The sequence below is a fragment of the Bacillus rossius genome, chromosome 10, assembly GCF_032445375.1.
Source record: "Bacillus rossius redtenbacheri isolate Brsri chromosome 10, Brsri_v3, whole genome shotgun sequence".
NCBI classification, from domain to species: domain Eukaryota; kingdom Metazoa; phylum Arthropoda; class Insecta; order Phasmatodea; family Bacillidae; genus Bacillus; species Bacillus rossius.
The window spans coordinates 44742437-44760185 of NC_086337.1; the positions used below are offsets into that span (position 1 = coordinate 44742437).

The 17749-nt window shown below is 38.2% G+C and overlaps 2 protein-coding genes across 2 annotated transcripts in view; one reads left to right on the forward strand and one right to left on the reverse strand.

Moving 5' to 3' along the window:
• The window catches only part of LOC134536057 (homeobox protein Nkx-6.1), a 557696-nt gene that overhangs the window by 144662 nt on the left and 395285 nt on the right, over positions 1–17749 (reverse strand). The gene's annotated exons all lie outside the window — the stretch shown is intronic.
• Positions 2232–14201, forward strand: LOC134536050 (mucin-2-like). The gene is made up of 2 exons (XM_063375578.1): positions 2232–2397; positions 9222–14201. Exons 1-2 carry the CDS (start codon positions 2383–2385, stop codon positions 14109–14111), a joined length of 4905 nt encoding a protein of 1634 aa, XP_063231648.1. The 5' UTR covers positions 2232–2382; the 3' UTR covers positions 14112–14201.

Sequence of the window (17749 nt, forward strand, 5' to 3'; positions counted from 1 at the left end):
AAGAAACCGAACCCAGTAATACTGCGAACAACACTATTTTGTAGTCGGTACAGTTGTTTTCATACGTAAATGTTCAAATCTGTACTTCTTTTAGATGAATATATGTGTGTGTGTGAGAGAGAGAGAGAGAGAGAGAGAGAGTGAGAGAGAGAGAGAGAGAGAGAGAGTGAGAGAGAGAGAGAGAGAGAGAGAGTGTGTGTGTGTGTGTGTGTGTGTGCAAGGCCAATCACCGAAGAAAAAAGGGGGTTGTCTGTAAAAGTCGGTTTCATAAGAAAACATTGATGAAAAAAATTGCATACTTTTTAATTTTCAAATATTATTTACAGTTTTTGCCAATTTAATTAAAAAAAATTGTTCAAATATAATCACGAACAATTAGTTAAAAAGCCCGCCATAACCTGTTTGATATTACAGAAAGATTTACTCGCACGGTGGTTTGGCCGGTTCCTTGCACGCTCGGCTCAGGCGGAACGTGACAATTTTTTTCGTGCGTGCAGCCGGCGTTCATCGATTTATAAGACGTTATCACGTCAAAAAAAATTTTTTTTTTTAACGTCACGGTTTTCTTGCAGCTGCCTCCCGAGAAATGTTTGTGAAGCCGAACCTGAAATGGACCGAAAGGATCTCTGCAGTTGTCACGTTGATGATCCGGACTGGGCCGGCGGTTGGACGACTCGCAAGCCCCGTCTTGCCACAGTCTGCCTCACGCTTGGATTGCAGAGCACACTGTCGCCACCTTCCACCTACTTACCTGGTACGTCGACGTTAAAATTTTTATTTTTTTGTACACTAACAATCAGGGGAGCAAATCTACAGGAAATCTTCCAGGGTGTGGTGAGAGTATACAGCAAATTTCCCATAGAACAATAGTTTCGTCCGACGTTTACGTTTACCAACAACCCCTATTCAAAGTCGTGATTTTGAAAGAGCAAGCGCGCCGCATCCCAGTGAGTGTCTTCTTAAGTCCAGAGGGGAGGGGGAGGGGGAAGTGCTATGCTATTAATAATTACAATACATTTAGAATATTTTTAATTTTACAATTTTTTTTCTTCAACCACGAAATAGTATCTTTTGAAAGGGTTTTTTTTTACATGTGTACAGGTACACTCTAAAAGAAAAATATATATATATCAGATCCAAACAACAATTTATTTGGTTTGTAACAGTCGGTCACGATAAGTAACAAGACATTCCATTAGTTATGGAACATAAATAAAAAAATAATAATATTGCAATACCTATATAAGAAAATCTTATACCAAAAAGATTGGAACCAATATGGCATCTTTCTGTTACGTTTGCTTAGAAGTAACAGTTCAATATTATCAATTCATGCTCTTGATGGAATACAACAAGGAAATGTATTTCCATTTAAAATTTTCATTAAAAAAAAATGCATTACATTATAAAGTAATGTTTAAAACCATTGTGCTGTTCGGATACAACTGGCAACACGGCACACTGACATCGCGCACTGGGAAAAGAGAGAGTAAATGCCCACTAGGGGGATGGGACATGCTATTGTTGGATAAACAAGGATTTTCGTGAAGGGGTAGGGTAGGGGGTTGGGGGGAGGATCCGTACAGGGGCAGCGCCAGGGTCTCCACAGTTAGTACTTTCGTACTAGATCTAGTACTTTTATAACTTTTTTAGTGGTTTAGTACAGATCTAGTATATTTTTCTTTAATATAATAATATTATTGTAACTCCAATATGTTTTATTATTAAGCGTAATTATTTTAAAAAAAAAACTATGGAATGTATGTGTGTGTGGTGTGATATTTAAGTTCGAGCATTGCAATGTCATAATAACTGCCTAAATTGTTAAAAACCATAACAAATTATAATTTAGTACTTTTTTTTTCTAATCTAGTACTTTTTTCTCGCCTAAGTTGGTACGAAATATTTTTTTCCTTGTGGACACCCTGGGCAGCGCAGGAACTGAGGTCCGGGGCGGCTTTGTCCGCCGGCCGCGTGATGCAAGCCCGCCCGGCCGCGGTATCTGCAGGCGCCGATGAGTGGGTGCCCCGCCCCAGAGGTCTGCCCTACCTAGAAAACTCCCCCTTTCCCCCCCCCCCTCCAGCACCCAAGGCCGCCCGAGGTGACGAACGGTGCGCTAATCTCACGGCGAGGCGATACGTCGCCCCTCCTCCCCCGATCGTCGTCCTGACCTGACCTGGGTGACGACTGCCACTCCGCAACTATATTTACCCGGGCGCCGGGGCTTGCAGGCATCAATCACAGCACGCACCTCGACGTGCAAGACCCTAGGTCTGACAAGCCGAGCGCACCTGTGACGGCGTCGGAGGTCGAGCGAACGCGGCGAGGCTGTGAAGACAGCGCCACTTAGTGTCGGGCGAAGAAACCACCTCTCGAAGGACCATGATCGCAACGAAGGTAACAACAACATTCAAGGGGTTCTGTAGGTAGAGCCAAGATGTTATGTTATTTTTTATTTTTTAATAATGTAATACATGTCACTTAATTTAAAAAAAAATTAAAATTATTTAAATTCGGCATGTTATCACATATTTACGTATAAAAAAAATGAACTCATGTTATTGGAGGCACTAATCTCACATAACCTTTTTTATTAACGGCTCAGCGAGGAAAAAAAAACAATTAGATTATTTGAGTGGCTTCAATTTATTTACAGTGCTGACATAGTTTAAAATTTAAATCTCACTTTCGTCACTATCTTATCAATACAATAATTTTAATTTAAAAAAAAAAAAATATGGATGGTTAGAAGCTCAATTTCCCCAATGCATTTACTTAAAATATAAGACGTTTGTCTAGATAGTTGTACTAGATGGTTTTAATAATTTTAATTTTAATTTAGTCTCGAAATGACTCTGCTAAGCGCAGAAAAGCTGGCCAGAGTTACTTCAGATTTACACTAAAAACGATATTCAAATCATGGTTTTTCCGTAGTTCGAACCCATGAGCTTTTTTTTTTTTCTCGATTGGAACACTTTTTCAATATCGGAGACAGACGTCGCGAACCAAACATGTCCAGAATTTAAACACGATGTTAACAATTGTCGGCCTAATGTTAGTCCGTCACGTGACCATAACGATACTGTGTTCTGAAAGAGGGGGAACGATAGACAATCAACAAGGGACGTATTTCACAAAAGTATGGCTATAGGTGCATCAAACAAAAAAAAAGCTACGCGTGAAAGTCAAATTCGACTATTGTTTCACGAAAATTTTGTCCAGGAGTGGAAAAAAAAAAAAAAAAAAAAACCTTACAACCAAACCAATATTAATGATTGTTAAGAAAATAACTCTAAGAATACGAGGCAAATTAAAATAACTTGAAGGGCGGTATTCCAAGACGTTCGGGTAAGGTAGCGAATAAGCACTGGCTTGTGGGGATACAACCGTAACCAAACTCGCGGGCCGTATTCCAGAACGTGACACAAACCTAATCCCACCAGTAAGGGAACATGAAAGGAACTGTTTTAATAAACTGTTCCCTGCGCGAGGCTAGAAACTGGATCCAACACATTCTAGCGGACTACTGTCAACCATCGATACACTTGTTACGGCAAAAGTCCTGGAGATAGCTGCACCATCGCAAGAATTAAATTGTGTTATTCTTTTTTTTTCTCAAGTACTTTTTATGTTGCGAATATTTCTTGTTATGACCATTAAAGTGTACAAAAGGTATTCCATTAAGAGTTTCGCTACCCTAAACTTTCATTTGGCACACCAACACATTTGGTTCGTCCCCCGATATTTACGAAATTGAATATAGATTATACGAGTTAATGGCGCCAGATTTGGGTCCGCCGTCTGGACGAAACCAACGAAATAGTGAGCTCTGCGCATGCGCGAAAGTTTAGAAACAAATCGGCAAAGAATAGGACACAAAAATCCATGCCCAAAAAAAAGGTGGGGGGGGGGGGGGACTGGCCATGTACTATCGTTCACTTGGAATACTATTAGGGTACAGGTGTAGCACATTCAACAACTAAACCCTTATTTTTTGTGTCTTGGTATACCGGCCGTAGAGTGTGGACGACACACAGTTTTTTGTTAATTTCCTAACCTCTATGGAACAGGTCAGCTATATTAACATGACAGGTACGGAAAAGGAAGCATTGAGTAAAACACTGCAGTGCAGTTTTTCTGTGAGATCGAGAGCAGCGAATGAGGTTGCTACTGTCGTGCCACGGACGCCGTCTGTCCTGTGATGGTTCGAACCTCACTAGCCGCTTGGACCAGAAAGCGAACCAAACAATCTTGAAAAATGGCTTAGTCAAAAATCACTATAACTATCATCGTTTAGGTGTTGCAACAAAGCGTTTTAATAGGCGTAGTGAGTTATTTCTCTCTCTCTCTCTCTCTCTCTCTCTCTCTATATATATATATATATATATATATTACACTGACGTGATAAAATGAGCTGACGTAAATTTTTCACTAAATTATATCATACCTCCGATTTTGTAGAGATTATTCAACGTAAAGTAGTACCCATTTCAATGTACTTGACACGGGAGTGCATACTAAGTGCAATGGTATTCTGTAATGTTTATTTATGGCTCATTATTCAACTGCGGCTCACTTTTTTTTTACAGTGCTGTTGGCAAAGTAAACCTTTCAATGTCGGGACCATAAATGTTTTACTTCGCAACCTGAATCACTCTTATATTCTTTAGCACAGATTTTAACTTGCCTGATATATATATATATATATATATATATATATATATATATACATATATAACAAAAATGTAACGGAGTCGTGTCCGCACATGAAATTTTTTTCAATACAGTGATATTTAGCAATTAGCATAAACTGGAAAATTTAGCGGACTTATTTTGCAAGAGGCTAAAATTAAAATAGCTTTATCTTAGAGCTTCTTCTGCAATTGTCTCACAACACATCTGGAGAACTCTCGGCCAATGAGAAACCCTCAATCAAAGCTATATCGAATCACATGCTACTTATTAAGTTGGGACGTCTCACAAGACAGCAGCCAATGTGGGTGATATTTGTCCTAGTATCCGTAGAATTGTGGAGTGCATCCTAGAAGTCATTGGTCCCGCGAATTTTTCCAGTCGATAGTAATAAGAAATGATACAGAAGGCTAAAAAAAACAATAAAATATTTTTGATGTTAATTTGCTACAGCTTCAAGAAAAATATATCTAATATTTTTTTTAACTATTCGATCATAATATATGTCACGTCGTTTTTGTAGAAAGCACGTCTTTGTTTTTGCACGCATCGTTCCAGAAGTATTTAACCAAATTCTTGAATTATACGAAAATTAAGACGTAGGCACATATAGTTACGAATATTTTTGGCTAAATAATAGAAAGGAAGATTTTACGTTCGCAAAAAAAATGCCCCTATTTATCATCCTTACTTTTTATCTTTGCCGAAGAGATACTGTATTTTAGTGCAACATAGCTTAGAGTTTTAAAATAAAATAATTTTGGATAATAATTACAAAAGGTTTCTCTTAACAGTACTAATATTTCTAAAAGTTATTTAGAAACTTAAATATTATTTTTAAATAAAAAAATGGCACATATATTTTTATTACAACTTATTAACATGTCACGATTATATCAGCTGATTATATGAGTTCAAATTTTATTTACAGGGTGACAATTGATTTTTTAAAGGCGATTTGGTCGTTACGAAACAGCAAAAGTTGCATAACTTGCGTAAACGTTATACTGCTATTTATACTTAAGATTTTTTCCCCGTGAAGCTATTGAAATTTCTGCCGTCGAAACTAACATAAAAGTTAGCTTTTATTATTATTATGATGCTCACGCGATTTTCATCTATTTCCGTAGTTTCGTTTGGATGTTATTGGATAACGACGAACACATTTTCTCCTAAAACATAAGTATAACTTGTAGGATAAAGTAGGGAAACTACAAAAAAATAGTTTGTTAGTTAATGAAATTTTTCTAGGCGGATAACGTTTCTGCGCCACGCGTATTTTCATGTCACCATTCGTTGACTACATTTATGTGTGTGTGTGTGTGTGTGTGTGTGTGAGAGAGAGAGAGAGATAGAGAGAGTGTGTGTGAGAGAGAGAGGTGGGAAAAGAGATTCATGAGGAAGTTGGTTAGCTATAAAATTTTGATTGTAAATAAAATATCAGGAAGAGAATCTCGTCAGATGAATATATTGTAAAACACCAATTTCTTTTCATTTATTGAAAGCTGATAAATAATAGTGCCGAAATATAAGTTTTGCTTTCATTACTTTGATTTTAGATTATGGTCTAATAAAATTTAATATTTGTTAGTTGTATTTATTTAAATACACACGCACGTATTCCTAAAATTACAATCAGATGTTGCTCTAAAACTCTACAACATAGGAAGAAAATAATAATTAAATCTAGTGTGAAACAAACATAGACAATACAGGTTGAATATCATCAGGCATCCTAGTAAAATAAAATGCTTTTTACACATGTGAATTTATATATATATACACACACACACACACACACACACACACACACACACACACACACACACACACACACACAGGATACTTATAAAGTCCGTGAAACATTTCTCAAAGTCGGTACAGCGAAATGGAAAAGAATAACGTAACAAATCATATGCCGCGTGAAAGAACAACTCTCAAAGTTTTTTTGAATGTAGCGCCAAAAAGCTATTTTAAAAAACAACCGACAGGAGCGCTAGTGCATGTAATTGCAGAAAATGGCTGCGAATCAGGCAGAGAAAGCCTTTTGTGTGCTTGAATACGCCCGTAGCGAATAGGTAGTGAGTGTCCAAAAAGCTTTCCGTGGCAAGTTTAACAAAACACCACCAGTTTACAATAGCATAATGAAGTGGTACATGAAATTCAAGGAAGACGGCTGTTTATGCGACGCAAAACGGTCGGGTCGGCCAGGCGTGTCACAACAAACAGTGGATTGTGTACGGGACGTCATGGTGCGGAGTCCCAAGAAGTCAATTTATCGGGCTAGTACAGAATTGAACATTCGTCAGCCAACATTGTGGGAAATTCTTCGTAAGCGATTAAGAGTGAAGCCGTACAAATTGCCGCTTCTGCAAGCCATCAGCCACGATGACAAATTGCTCCGACTGCAGTTCTGCATTGCCATGCAGAACTGTCTTAAAGACGATGGCTTTGCAAGCAAATTAATTTTCAGTGACGAAGCCACTTTTCATCTCTCAGGAAGAGTCAACCGACGCATATGGGGGACAGAGAATCCACATGCAACTCTCGGACACGTCCGAGATTCGCCAAAAGTTAACGTGTTCTGTGCCATGTCAAACAAGACAGTTTATGGCCCCTTCTTCGCTGAGAGAACTGTCACTGGTATCACCTACCTCGACATGCTGCAATTACGGCTTATGCCACAACTTGAAGCTGATAGCAGGGACTACATCTTCCAACAAGATGGTGCTCCACCTCATTACCACAATGTGGTACGAGATTATCTGAATGATACGTTGCCACATCGCTGGATGGGCCGTGGGGCGGCCGCTGACCAAGTGCTACTCCCGTGGCCACCACGATCACCGGACTTGACACCTTGCGATTTTTTATTGTGGGGATACATCAAGGATAGTGTTTATGTTCCACCTCTACCACAGAACCTTGACGAATTGAGACACCGCATCGTAGCAGCTGCTCTTACCATCACTCCTGATATTCTGGTTCGGGTTTGGTCAGAATTGGACTATCAATTAGATGTGTGTCGTGTGACGCAAGGTGGACACATAGAACATTTATAACTAGTGAAAAAAAAAAACTTTGAGAGTTTTTCTTTCACGTGGTATATAATTTGTTACATAATTCTTAGCCATTTCACTGTGCCGATTTTTTGAAATGTTTCACGGACTTTATAATTACCCTGTATATATATATATATATATATATATATATATATATATACTAGCTGCCCGACCCGGCTTCGCACGGCTATACTAATGGAAAAAAATTAAGCCACATCTCCCATTTACAGTAACGGTAAATAAAAAAAATTCAGTTAAAATTTATTACAATGCTGTATAATGTACCGATGGTTTCCCGACTCGTGCACGCAACGTACAACTGATGTACCCGTACTTCGCTACGGCAGTCTACAGGCAGATCACTCTTGCGCCGCTCATTATACATGCCCCTCCCTGTGGGTACGCCACTGCCGCGCGATGCCCGTTGCCATGGAGACGCAGAAGGCATGGACAATGCAAAATCCTGTTCTCATGCAGACAAAGTACCCACTGTTGCCTGGTTTTAACCACCCATTGGATCTAATTTTCGGAAAATGTAATATTTTCTTGAAAAAAAGGGCAATTTTTGATATTTAAAGTACCCGCAAAATTTCAACGGTGATGAGGACTGCACTAACAATGAAATAGCCGTTGCCATAGAGACGAATGAAGCATCAACAAAGCAACAGCCGTTGCCATGGTGATTTCCTACCAAAAACTGGAAATAAAAAAAAAATTAGGGGTGGACTACCCCTAACATTTAGGGGGATGAAAAATAGATGTTGGCCGATTCTCATAGATACCGGATAAGCACAAAAAATTTCATCAAAATCGGTCAAGCCGTTTCGGAGGAGTATGGCAACGAAAACTGTGACACGAGAATTTTATATATAAGATATATATATATATATATATATATATATATATGTATATGTGTGTGTATATATATATATGCGTGTGTGTGTGAGAACCTAAAAGCACAAGTGGTGTAATTCACATTATCTTTGTTGGGAGATATTTAATGTTTTATTATAATTGTTGTACAATAGAGCCACTGAATGCAAAAATTGTGCTGCTACCTGTGCGGTTGGTAGGTAAACTACAACTTACACAGTTTGTGCAGTTAACAGAGAGATTTTTTTTTGTGAACAAGATCCTATCTCTAACTAAAAAAACTGACTTACGCAACATGTGCTTTAAGGCCCTAATATATGTATTTTTGTGTCAGTATATGCAGAAATAACTGAAATCAATGATCTGGCAAAGTTTAGATTGTCCTTGAAAAAAATATGTATAATATAATATATATTTAAGTTTTTAATCACTGACATAATAGCGTCTAATTAAAATATAAAATTGTACATTTAAAAACCTTTTCTGCAAGTATTGTCACTAACACAGCAACACAGTATGACAATATAAAAACATCACAATATAGTGCTAAAAAATTTCAAACAAACAATAATTATATTTTTCTTTTCTTTTTAGATAATCACATTGGCAGTGCTAGCAACATTTCCACACAACAGTACATCTAGAAACGTCATACCAAATAATAATGGAACTGAAGTCACTTATGCAGCAACACAATCGATGCCTGACACAATTAAAAACTTATTGTGTCAGCTGTTGTGCCACATAGAAGCAATGAAAGAGAAATTGGGGAATGCGTTACAAGCAGCATGTGGATACAAAACGGAAAATAAGGACGGGACAAGTATACAAAATAGAGATTGTTACATATGTAAAGATCAAAGCAGCCCCAATGCTATGGCACAACTTACAAATATGGCCATAAGTAAAACTAAACAAGAAAATAGCAATAATTCATATTCAGTTACTACAGAAGTGCCAATAACTACAAAGAAAACATTAAAAATGGAAACAAATACAGCATATATTAAACCAAAAACAGTACCAACAGTGATTAAAAAACCTACATCACAAACAAATACCACTACTTCTGTGAACACTACAGGACTTACAAGAACAATTGTTACGCAGACACAAAATACCAAAAACACCACCGAAAGTAACTATGAAAAAACAAGTAGTACTACTGAGACAACTAATACAGCATCTATTACAACAACAACACCAACATCGACTAAACCCCCTAAATCTCTGACAAATATCACTACTTCGGTGAGCACTACAGAAATAACAACACCCCAGAGTATCACATCAACAGCGACTGAACCCCCTACATCTATGACAAGTACCACTACTTCGGTGAGCACTACAGAAAAAACAACACCACAAAATATCACAACCACCACAAAAAGTAACTGTGACAAAACAAATAGTACTACTATTACAACAACACCAACCGCGACTGAACCCCCTACGTCTATGACAAGTACCACTACTTCGGTGAGCAATACAGAAATAACAACACCACAGAATATCACATCAACAGCGACTTTAACCCCTACATCTATACCAAGTACCACAACTTCGGTGAGCACTACAGAAATAACAACACCACAGAATATCACACCAACAGCGACTCAACCCCCTACATCTCAGACAAGAACCACTACTTCGGTGAGCACTACAGAAATAACAACACCACAGAATATCACATCAACAGCGACTGAACCCCCTACATCTCAGACAAGTACCACTACTTCGGTGAGCACTACAGGAATAACAACACCACAGAATATCACAACCACCACCAAAAGTAACTGTGACAAAACAAATAGTACTACTATTACAACCACACCAACCGCGACTGAACCTCCTACGTCTATGACAAGTACCACTACTTCGGTGAGCACTACAGAAATAACAACACCACAGAATATCACATCAACAGCGACTGAACCCCCTACATCTCAGACAATTACCACAACTTCGGTGAGCACTACAGGAATAACAACACCACAGAATATCACAACCACCACCAAAAGTAACTGTGACAAAACAAATAGTACTACTATTACAACCACACCAACCGCGACTGAACCTCCTACATCTCAGACAAGTACCACTACTTCGGTGAGCACTACAGGAATAACAACACCACAGAATATCACAACCACCACCAAAAGTAACTGTGACAAAACAAATAGTACTACTATTACAACCACACCAACAGCGACTGAACCCCCTACATCTCAGACAAGTACCACTACTTCGGTGAGCACTACAGGAATAACAACACCACAGAATATCACAACCACCACCAAAAGTAACTGTGACAAAACAAATAGTACTACTATTACAACCACACCAACCGCGACTGAACCCCCTACATCTCAGACAAGTACCACTACTTCGGTGAGCACTACAGGAATAACAACACCACAGAATATCACAAACACAACCAAAAGTAACTGTGACAAAACAAATAGTACTACTATTACAACCACACCAACCGCGACTGAACCCCCTACATCTCAGACAATTACCACAACTTCGGTGAGCACTACAGGAATAACAACACCACAGAATATCACAACCACCACCAAAAGTAACTGTGACAAAACAAATAGTACTACTATTACAACCACACCAACAGCGACTGAACCCCCTACATCTCAGACAAGTACCACTACTTCGGTGAGCACTACAGGAATAACAACACCACAGAATATCACAACCACCACCAAAAGTAACTGTGACAAAACAAATAGTACTACTATTACAACCACACCAACCGCGACTGAACCTCCTACAACTATGACAAGTACCACTACTTCGGTGAGCACTACAGAAATAACAACACCACAGAATATCACATCAACAGCGACTGAACCCCCTACATCTCAGACAATTACCACAACTTCGGTGAGCACTACAGGAATAACAACACCACAGAATATCACAACCACCACAAAAAGTAACTGTGACAAAACAAATAGTACTACTATTACAACAACAACACCAACAGCGACTGAACCAACTACGTCTACGACAAGTACCACTACTTCGGTGAGCACTACAGAAATAACAACACCACCACAGAATATCACATCAACAGCGACTCAACCCCCTACATCTATACCAAGTACCACAACTTCGGTGAGCACTACAGAAATAACAACACCACAGAATATCACATCAACAACGACTGAACCCCCTACATCTATGACAAGTACCACTACTTCGGTGAGCACTACAGAAATAACAACACCACCACAGAATATCACATCATCAGCGACTGAACCCCCTACATCTCAAACAAGTGCCACTACTTCGGTGAGCACTACAGAAATAACAACACCACAGAATATCACAACCACCACCGAAAGTAACTGTGACAAAACAAATAGTACAACTATTAAAACAACAACACCAACAGCGACTGAACCCCCTACGTCTATGACAAGTACCACTACTTCGGTGAGCACTACAGAAATAACAACACCACCACAAAATATCACATCAACAGCGACAGAACCCCCTACATCTATACCAAGTACCACAACTTCGGTGAGCACTACAGAAATAACAACACCACAGAATATCACATCAACAGCTACTGAACCCCCTACATCTCAGACAAATACCACTACTTCGGTGAGCACTACAGAAATAACAACACCACAGAATATCACATCAACAGTGACTCAACCCCCTACATCTCAGACAAGTACCACTACTTCGGTGAGCACTACAGAAATAACAACACCACAGAATATCACATCAACAGCGACTCAACCCGCTACATTTCAGACAAGTACCACTACTTCGGTGAGCACTACAGAAATAACAACACCACCGCAGAATATCACATCAACAGCGACTGAACCCCCTACATCTATACCAAGTACCACAACTTCGGTGAGCACTACAGAAATAACAAAACCACCACAGAATATCACATCAACAACGACTGAACCCCCTACATCTATGACAAGTACCACTACTTCGGTGAGCACTACAGAAATAACACCACAGAATATCACATCAACAGCGACTGAACCCCCTACATCTCAGATTATTACCACAACTTCGGTGAGCACTACAGGAATAACAACACCACAGAATAATACAACCACCACCAAAAGTAACTGTGACAAAACAAATAGTACTACTATTACAACAACAACACCAACAGCGACTGAACCAACTACGTCTATGACAAGTACCACTACTTCGGTGAGCACTACAGAAATAACAACACCACCACAGAATATCACATCAACAGCGACTCAACCCCCTACATCTATACCAAGTACCACAACTTCGGTGAGCACTATTGAAATAACAACACCACAGAATATCACATCAACAACGACTGAACCCCCTACATCAATGACAAGTACCACTACTTCGGTGAGCACTACAGAAATAACAACACCACCACAGAATATCACATCATCAGCGACTGAACCCCCTACATCTCAAACAAGTGCCACAACTTCGGTGAGCACTACAGGAATAACAACACCACAGAATATCACAACCACCACTAATAGTAACTGTGACAAAACAAATAGTACTACTATTACAACAACAACACCAACAGCGACTGAACCAACTACGTCTATGACAAGTACCACTACTTCGGTGAGCACTACAGAAATAACAACACCACCACAGAATATCAGATCAACAGCGTCTGAACCCCCTACATCTATACCAAGTACCACAACTTCGGTGAGCACTACAGAAATAACACCACAGAATATCACATCAACGACGACTGAACCCCCTACATCTATGACAAGTACCACTACTTCGGTGAGCACTACAGAAATAACAACACCACAGAATATCACATCAACAGCGACTCAACCCCCTACATCTCAGACAATTACCACTACTTCGGTGAGCACTACAGGAATAACAACACCACAGAATATCACAACCACCACCAAAAGTAACTGTGACAAAACAAATAGTACTACTATTACAACAACAACGCCAACAGCGACTGAACCAACTACGTCTATGACAAGTACCACAACTTCGGTGAGCACTACAGAAATAACACCACAGAATATCACATCAACAACGACTGAACCCCCTACATCTATGACAAGTACCACTACTTCGGTGAGCACTACAGAAATAACAACACCACAGAATATCACATCAACAGCGACTGAACCCCCTACATCTCTGACAAATACTACTGAAAGAAAACGTAACGAAATAAGAACCACTACTGAGACACCAGCAACATCGACAACTATTATTACAACCACTCCAACACCAATTTCAACCGCTATGAGTTTACTACCACAGATTCCACTACTATCTTTAACCCCCACTAAAAGTGAAAACGAGAAAACAGATTTAAGAAGTTCAGTTTTGTTACCACGAGCAGGTGCTCTGCATGTTAGTAACTGTCCAAACGCTAATCAGCCAAGTACTACGCCACCTATGAAGATGTATTGCGACTGTTGGTACCGCAAACAATAGGTCTTGCACTTGAAATGTAAACTTTTTTTTTTTGCTTTTTTGAGATATGAATAATGTTGGTTTTCTTATAAAATGTTGTCACTTTACAAATAATCCAAAAGAGCGTATTACTGCTCCTTTTGTTTTTTTTTATTTTAAACTTTGTTGTAATTTTTGGTAAATATTTATATATATTATTATTGCGTATTTATAGATTGGGATTTTGAAGTTTCTTTCGTAATTTTTTCTGGTATACGTATAGTAAGAAAATTTTGAATCTGTTAATGTTGTGTATTTATTAAGTTTGCTTCTGTGCGAGATTTAACTATTGCGAAACACTGTTTTTTGTTATGAATCCCTAGAAAAAATATTTTTTTCGAATTTGAAAGTGTTGATTTATAATGAGCAGATCTTAAAAAAAAAAAAAAAAAAAAAAACACAACTTCTTGAATGGCCCAACTTGCTTTCGAGAAATTTTTCAACATTGCTGAGGACATTTACGACGAAGGAGCACCGGACATTTTCATCATGAAGACTACAAAATTAAAAGGTGAGTGAATAAAAAAACCGTACGTTGCACGTTTGCGGATTTAGGTCCTTAAACACGGGCGACTGTCTATCTTGGCGACTGAGCGACAAAAGTCGCAGCTTCAGGCGACAGTCGCTTGCCCTTGCATTCGAGCATCACTTCTGTCGCAGTATCGAGATGGATTTCGTAGAGTTAGCATGCCTTCGTGTACTAATGGTTCTAAAAAAAAAAAAAAATGTGAAGACAGCAATGGGTTTATCCGCTAGTAAGTCAGCGACTTATTAAAAGCTTTTGATGAATAAACATTTCCTGTTTTTCTCTTTCTTCTCTTATACACCCAGGGTCACCCCAGTTTGCGATAACACTCTTTACACACATTTGACCACAATTACCCTTTCAAATTTCTATCACTTTTATTTATTTATGCGTGATTATAGAATTCAGGTATTTTTCTACCTGTGAAACTAACGGTTCCGGTTCCATATTACTTGCTAAATGCCGTGTCGCTGCATGCAGGGGCACGAGACACGTGGCTCTGGCGTGTCGCTGCTACAGCCGTGTCGCCGCGTGAAGAAGGGAACATGTTTAAACACGCGTGTTTCCCGGGCCTTGGCGATCGCTCGGCGACCGTTCGGACTGCGGCGACTCGCGACAGAAATGGAACCGGTTGCGTCTTTTCGTAGTCGCGGCGATAAGAAGAAAAAATGTCGCTCGTGTGCATGGATCAGTTATAAAGCATTGGTCCCGTCAAGAGCGACATCTTAAGTCGCTGCGACATAGCTACAGGAAGTCTCCCGTGTATAAGGGCCCTTAGAGAATAAATAGTTTAAGCATTTCTTTTGCGATACATGAAATTGACTAGTTCGTTAGTGATGAAAATAAAAGAGTATTTGATATAAATAATTCCAAAATGGTGATAAAGTTGGTTGATACACGCTAACTTGCTCGACGCAGAAGCACAATACTTTCAGAGCCTGGTAAAGTAAATCTTAGTAATACCGTAATGCTATATTTACGTTATACTTCTTTAGGCGCGTTAAGAAAAAAAGGAGAGTGAATTTTTACGATGCGCGCTCACCATGCAACGAAATTTTTACAGGCTGAAAACAAGGCTACATACAAACAAAAATGCTACATAAATACAAAAATTTTATATGTGATTTTATATCTTAAACTTTAGTGATTGGTATTGAATACTGGTCCATATAATAAAGAAATTTATTTATTGTGAATATTTGCAATGGAAATTGTGTTTTTGAACATTTTCAAGTGTATTTATATAAGTGAGTTTATTTTCCCGTATGTATAATTTATTTGCATTATGAAATATTACTTAAATATTTGATAAATAATTAAAATTACTAAATTATCATAAACATTCACCATATGTATTGATTTTCATTATTAATTATGTCGATTATTTTACGAAATTAAATAATTAATTTTATAATATATGATATTGAATACAGTGAATTAATTTAATATTTTTAAAAATTAAATTGAATTTATACTTTACTGACCGTACTTATGATATCGCTCCAGTGTTTTTATTATTTTTATTTCTATTAATTATTTGCATGCACAATTTAAGTTAGTTTTTCTTTAAACCAAGTAAGTATAACTTCAAACACGCGTACTTAAATTCACACGCCCATTTCTTTTTTTCCCCAAGTGTGCCACAAGGAACGCCAAAGGCTAAACGACGATGCCACCCAACGCAGCGAGGGTCGTGGGCGACCCACGAAGATCTGGACTCGGATTGGTCGTGATTCGGGAACAAGAAATCAGCCGTGGCCGGGGGGCAGTTCTGACCAGGGTGTTCCTGCGACCCCAAACTTAAGGTAAACAAAAACTTCTTTTTAAACTTTAAAATAAAATATATTTTTTTGTTATAAGATGTTCAAATGTCACATAGCAGCACGAACGCATGCCAACCGTCGAAGTCAGGAGTCGACGGACTTTTCCGAGTGAGATGAGCCAAATATTAAGTAAACAGATACTCCAATTTTTTTTAGAGCGCCTCAACATGTATTTTATCTGTATCTACGTGTAATTTTAAGAGGTGGAAAAAGCGAGCTAAAATCAAAATATTATATTCACAAACTCGACATAAAGTCTTAAAAATAAAGACTAACTGAAAAAAAAATATTCTGGTAAATAAAAAAACATACGGTAGTTATTAGTAGAGTTCTTCTAATTATAAAACAAGAAAACCTTAATTATTTTAATTAATTAAATATTAAAATTTAAAAAAACACTGGGGCTTTGTAAAATTTATTACTTAGTTGAAAAGGCGATCTTGCTATGTCTTGCAAGTAACTAATTATTTTTAGTTTTAGGCATGATTGTAAACTGTCGTCAGTTAATTTTCTTCTTAATTTATGTTTTATTTGATTCACTTAAGAGAATGTTTGTTCACATGAATTGATAGAGCCAAAGATTATTAGAATAGCAAATGTTAGTTTTCTTTGTGTCAGATTTCAGGAAGACTATTACGTGTCAAATATGATTTGCTCTATTTTAGGCATTTGTATTGCAGCCGTCCACTTATGGCGAGATATCAAATTTGATTTATTTCTTTCGCACTCATCCAAGCGAATGATGAGATCGGATTTTTTTTTTGTGACAGGGCAGTGAGTTGTAGAACAGCCGTGGTCTACCGACCCTTGTTCTAGGCCAAACAAACTGGTAACTCGAATGTCTACCAGGTAATGAACTCCTCAGAGAAATTTTTTGGGGAATAAATTTTCATGTTTAACAGAATATAAATGACCGCCCAGTTAACACGCGGTAAAAGTTTTCAAGCAAATAAAATATAGTTTTATGGCTAATTAATAAATTATGGCTGAATAGTGCCTAGCGAACGTTAAAATCCCAAAGGAATTTCCTCGCATATGGCATGGCCTCTTAGTTTCTTCTTTGAAAGACTGCTCTTTAATTCTGAATGTTAGTTAGTGGTCTGGATCAGAAGGAAAAACTGCTTGGGTTGTGGATGTGGCAACCCAGAACAAACAGTATTAAAATGGTAGTTGGATACCTATATCAAAAATATGTTTTATCATTCAAGTCATTTTTTTTTTGTTCTCCAGTGTTTTCCTTTTTTAAAAATTTGTTATGTGGTACATGTGTG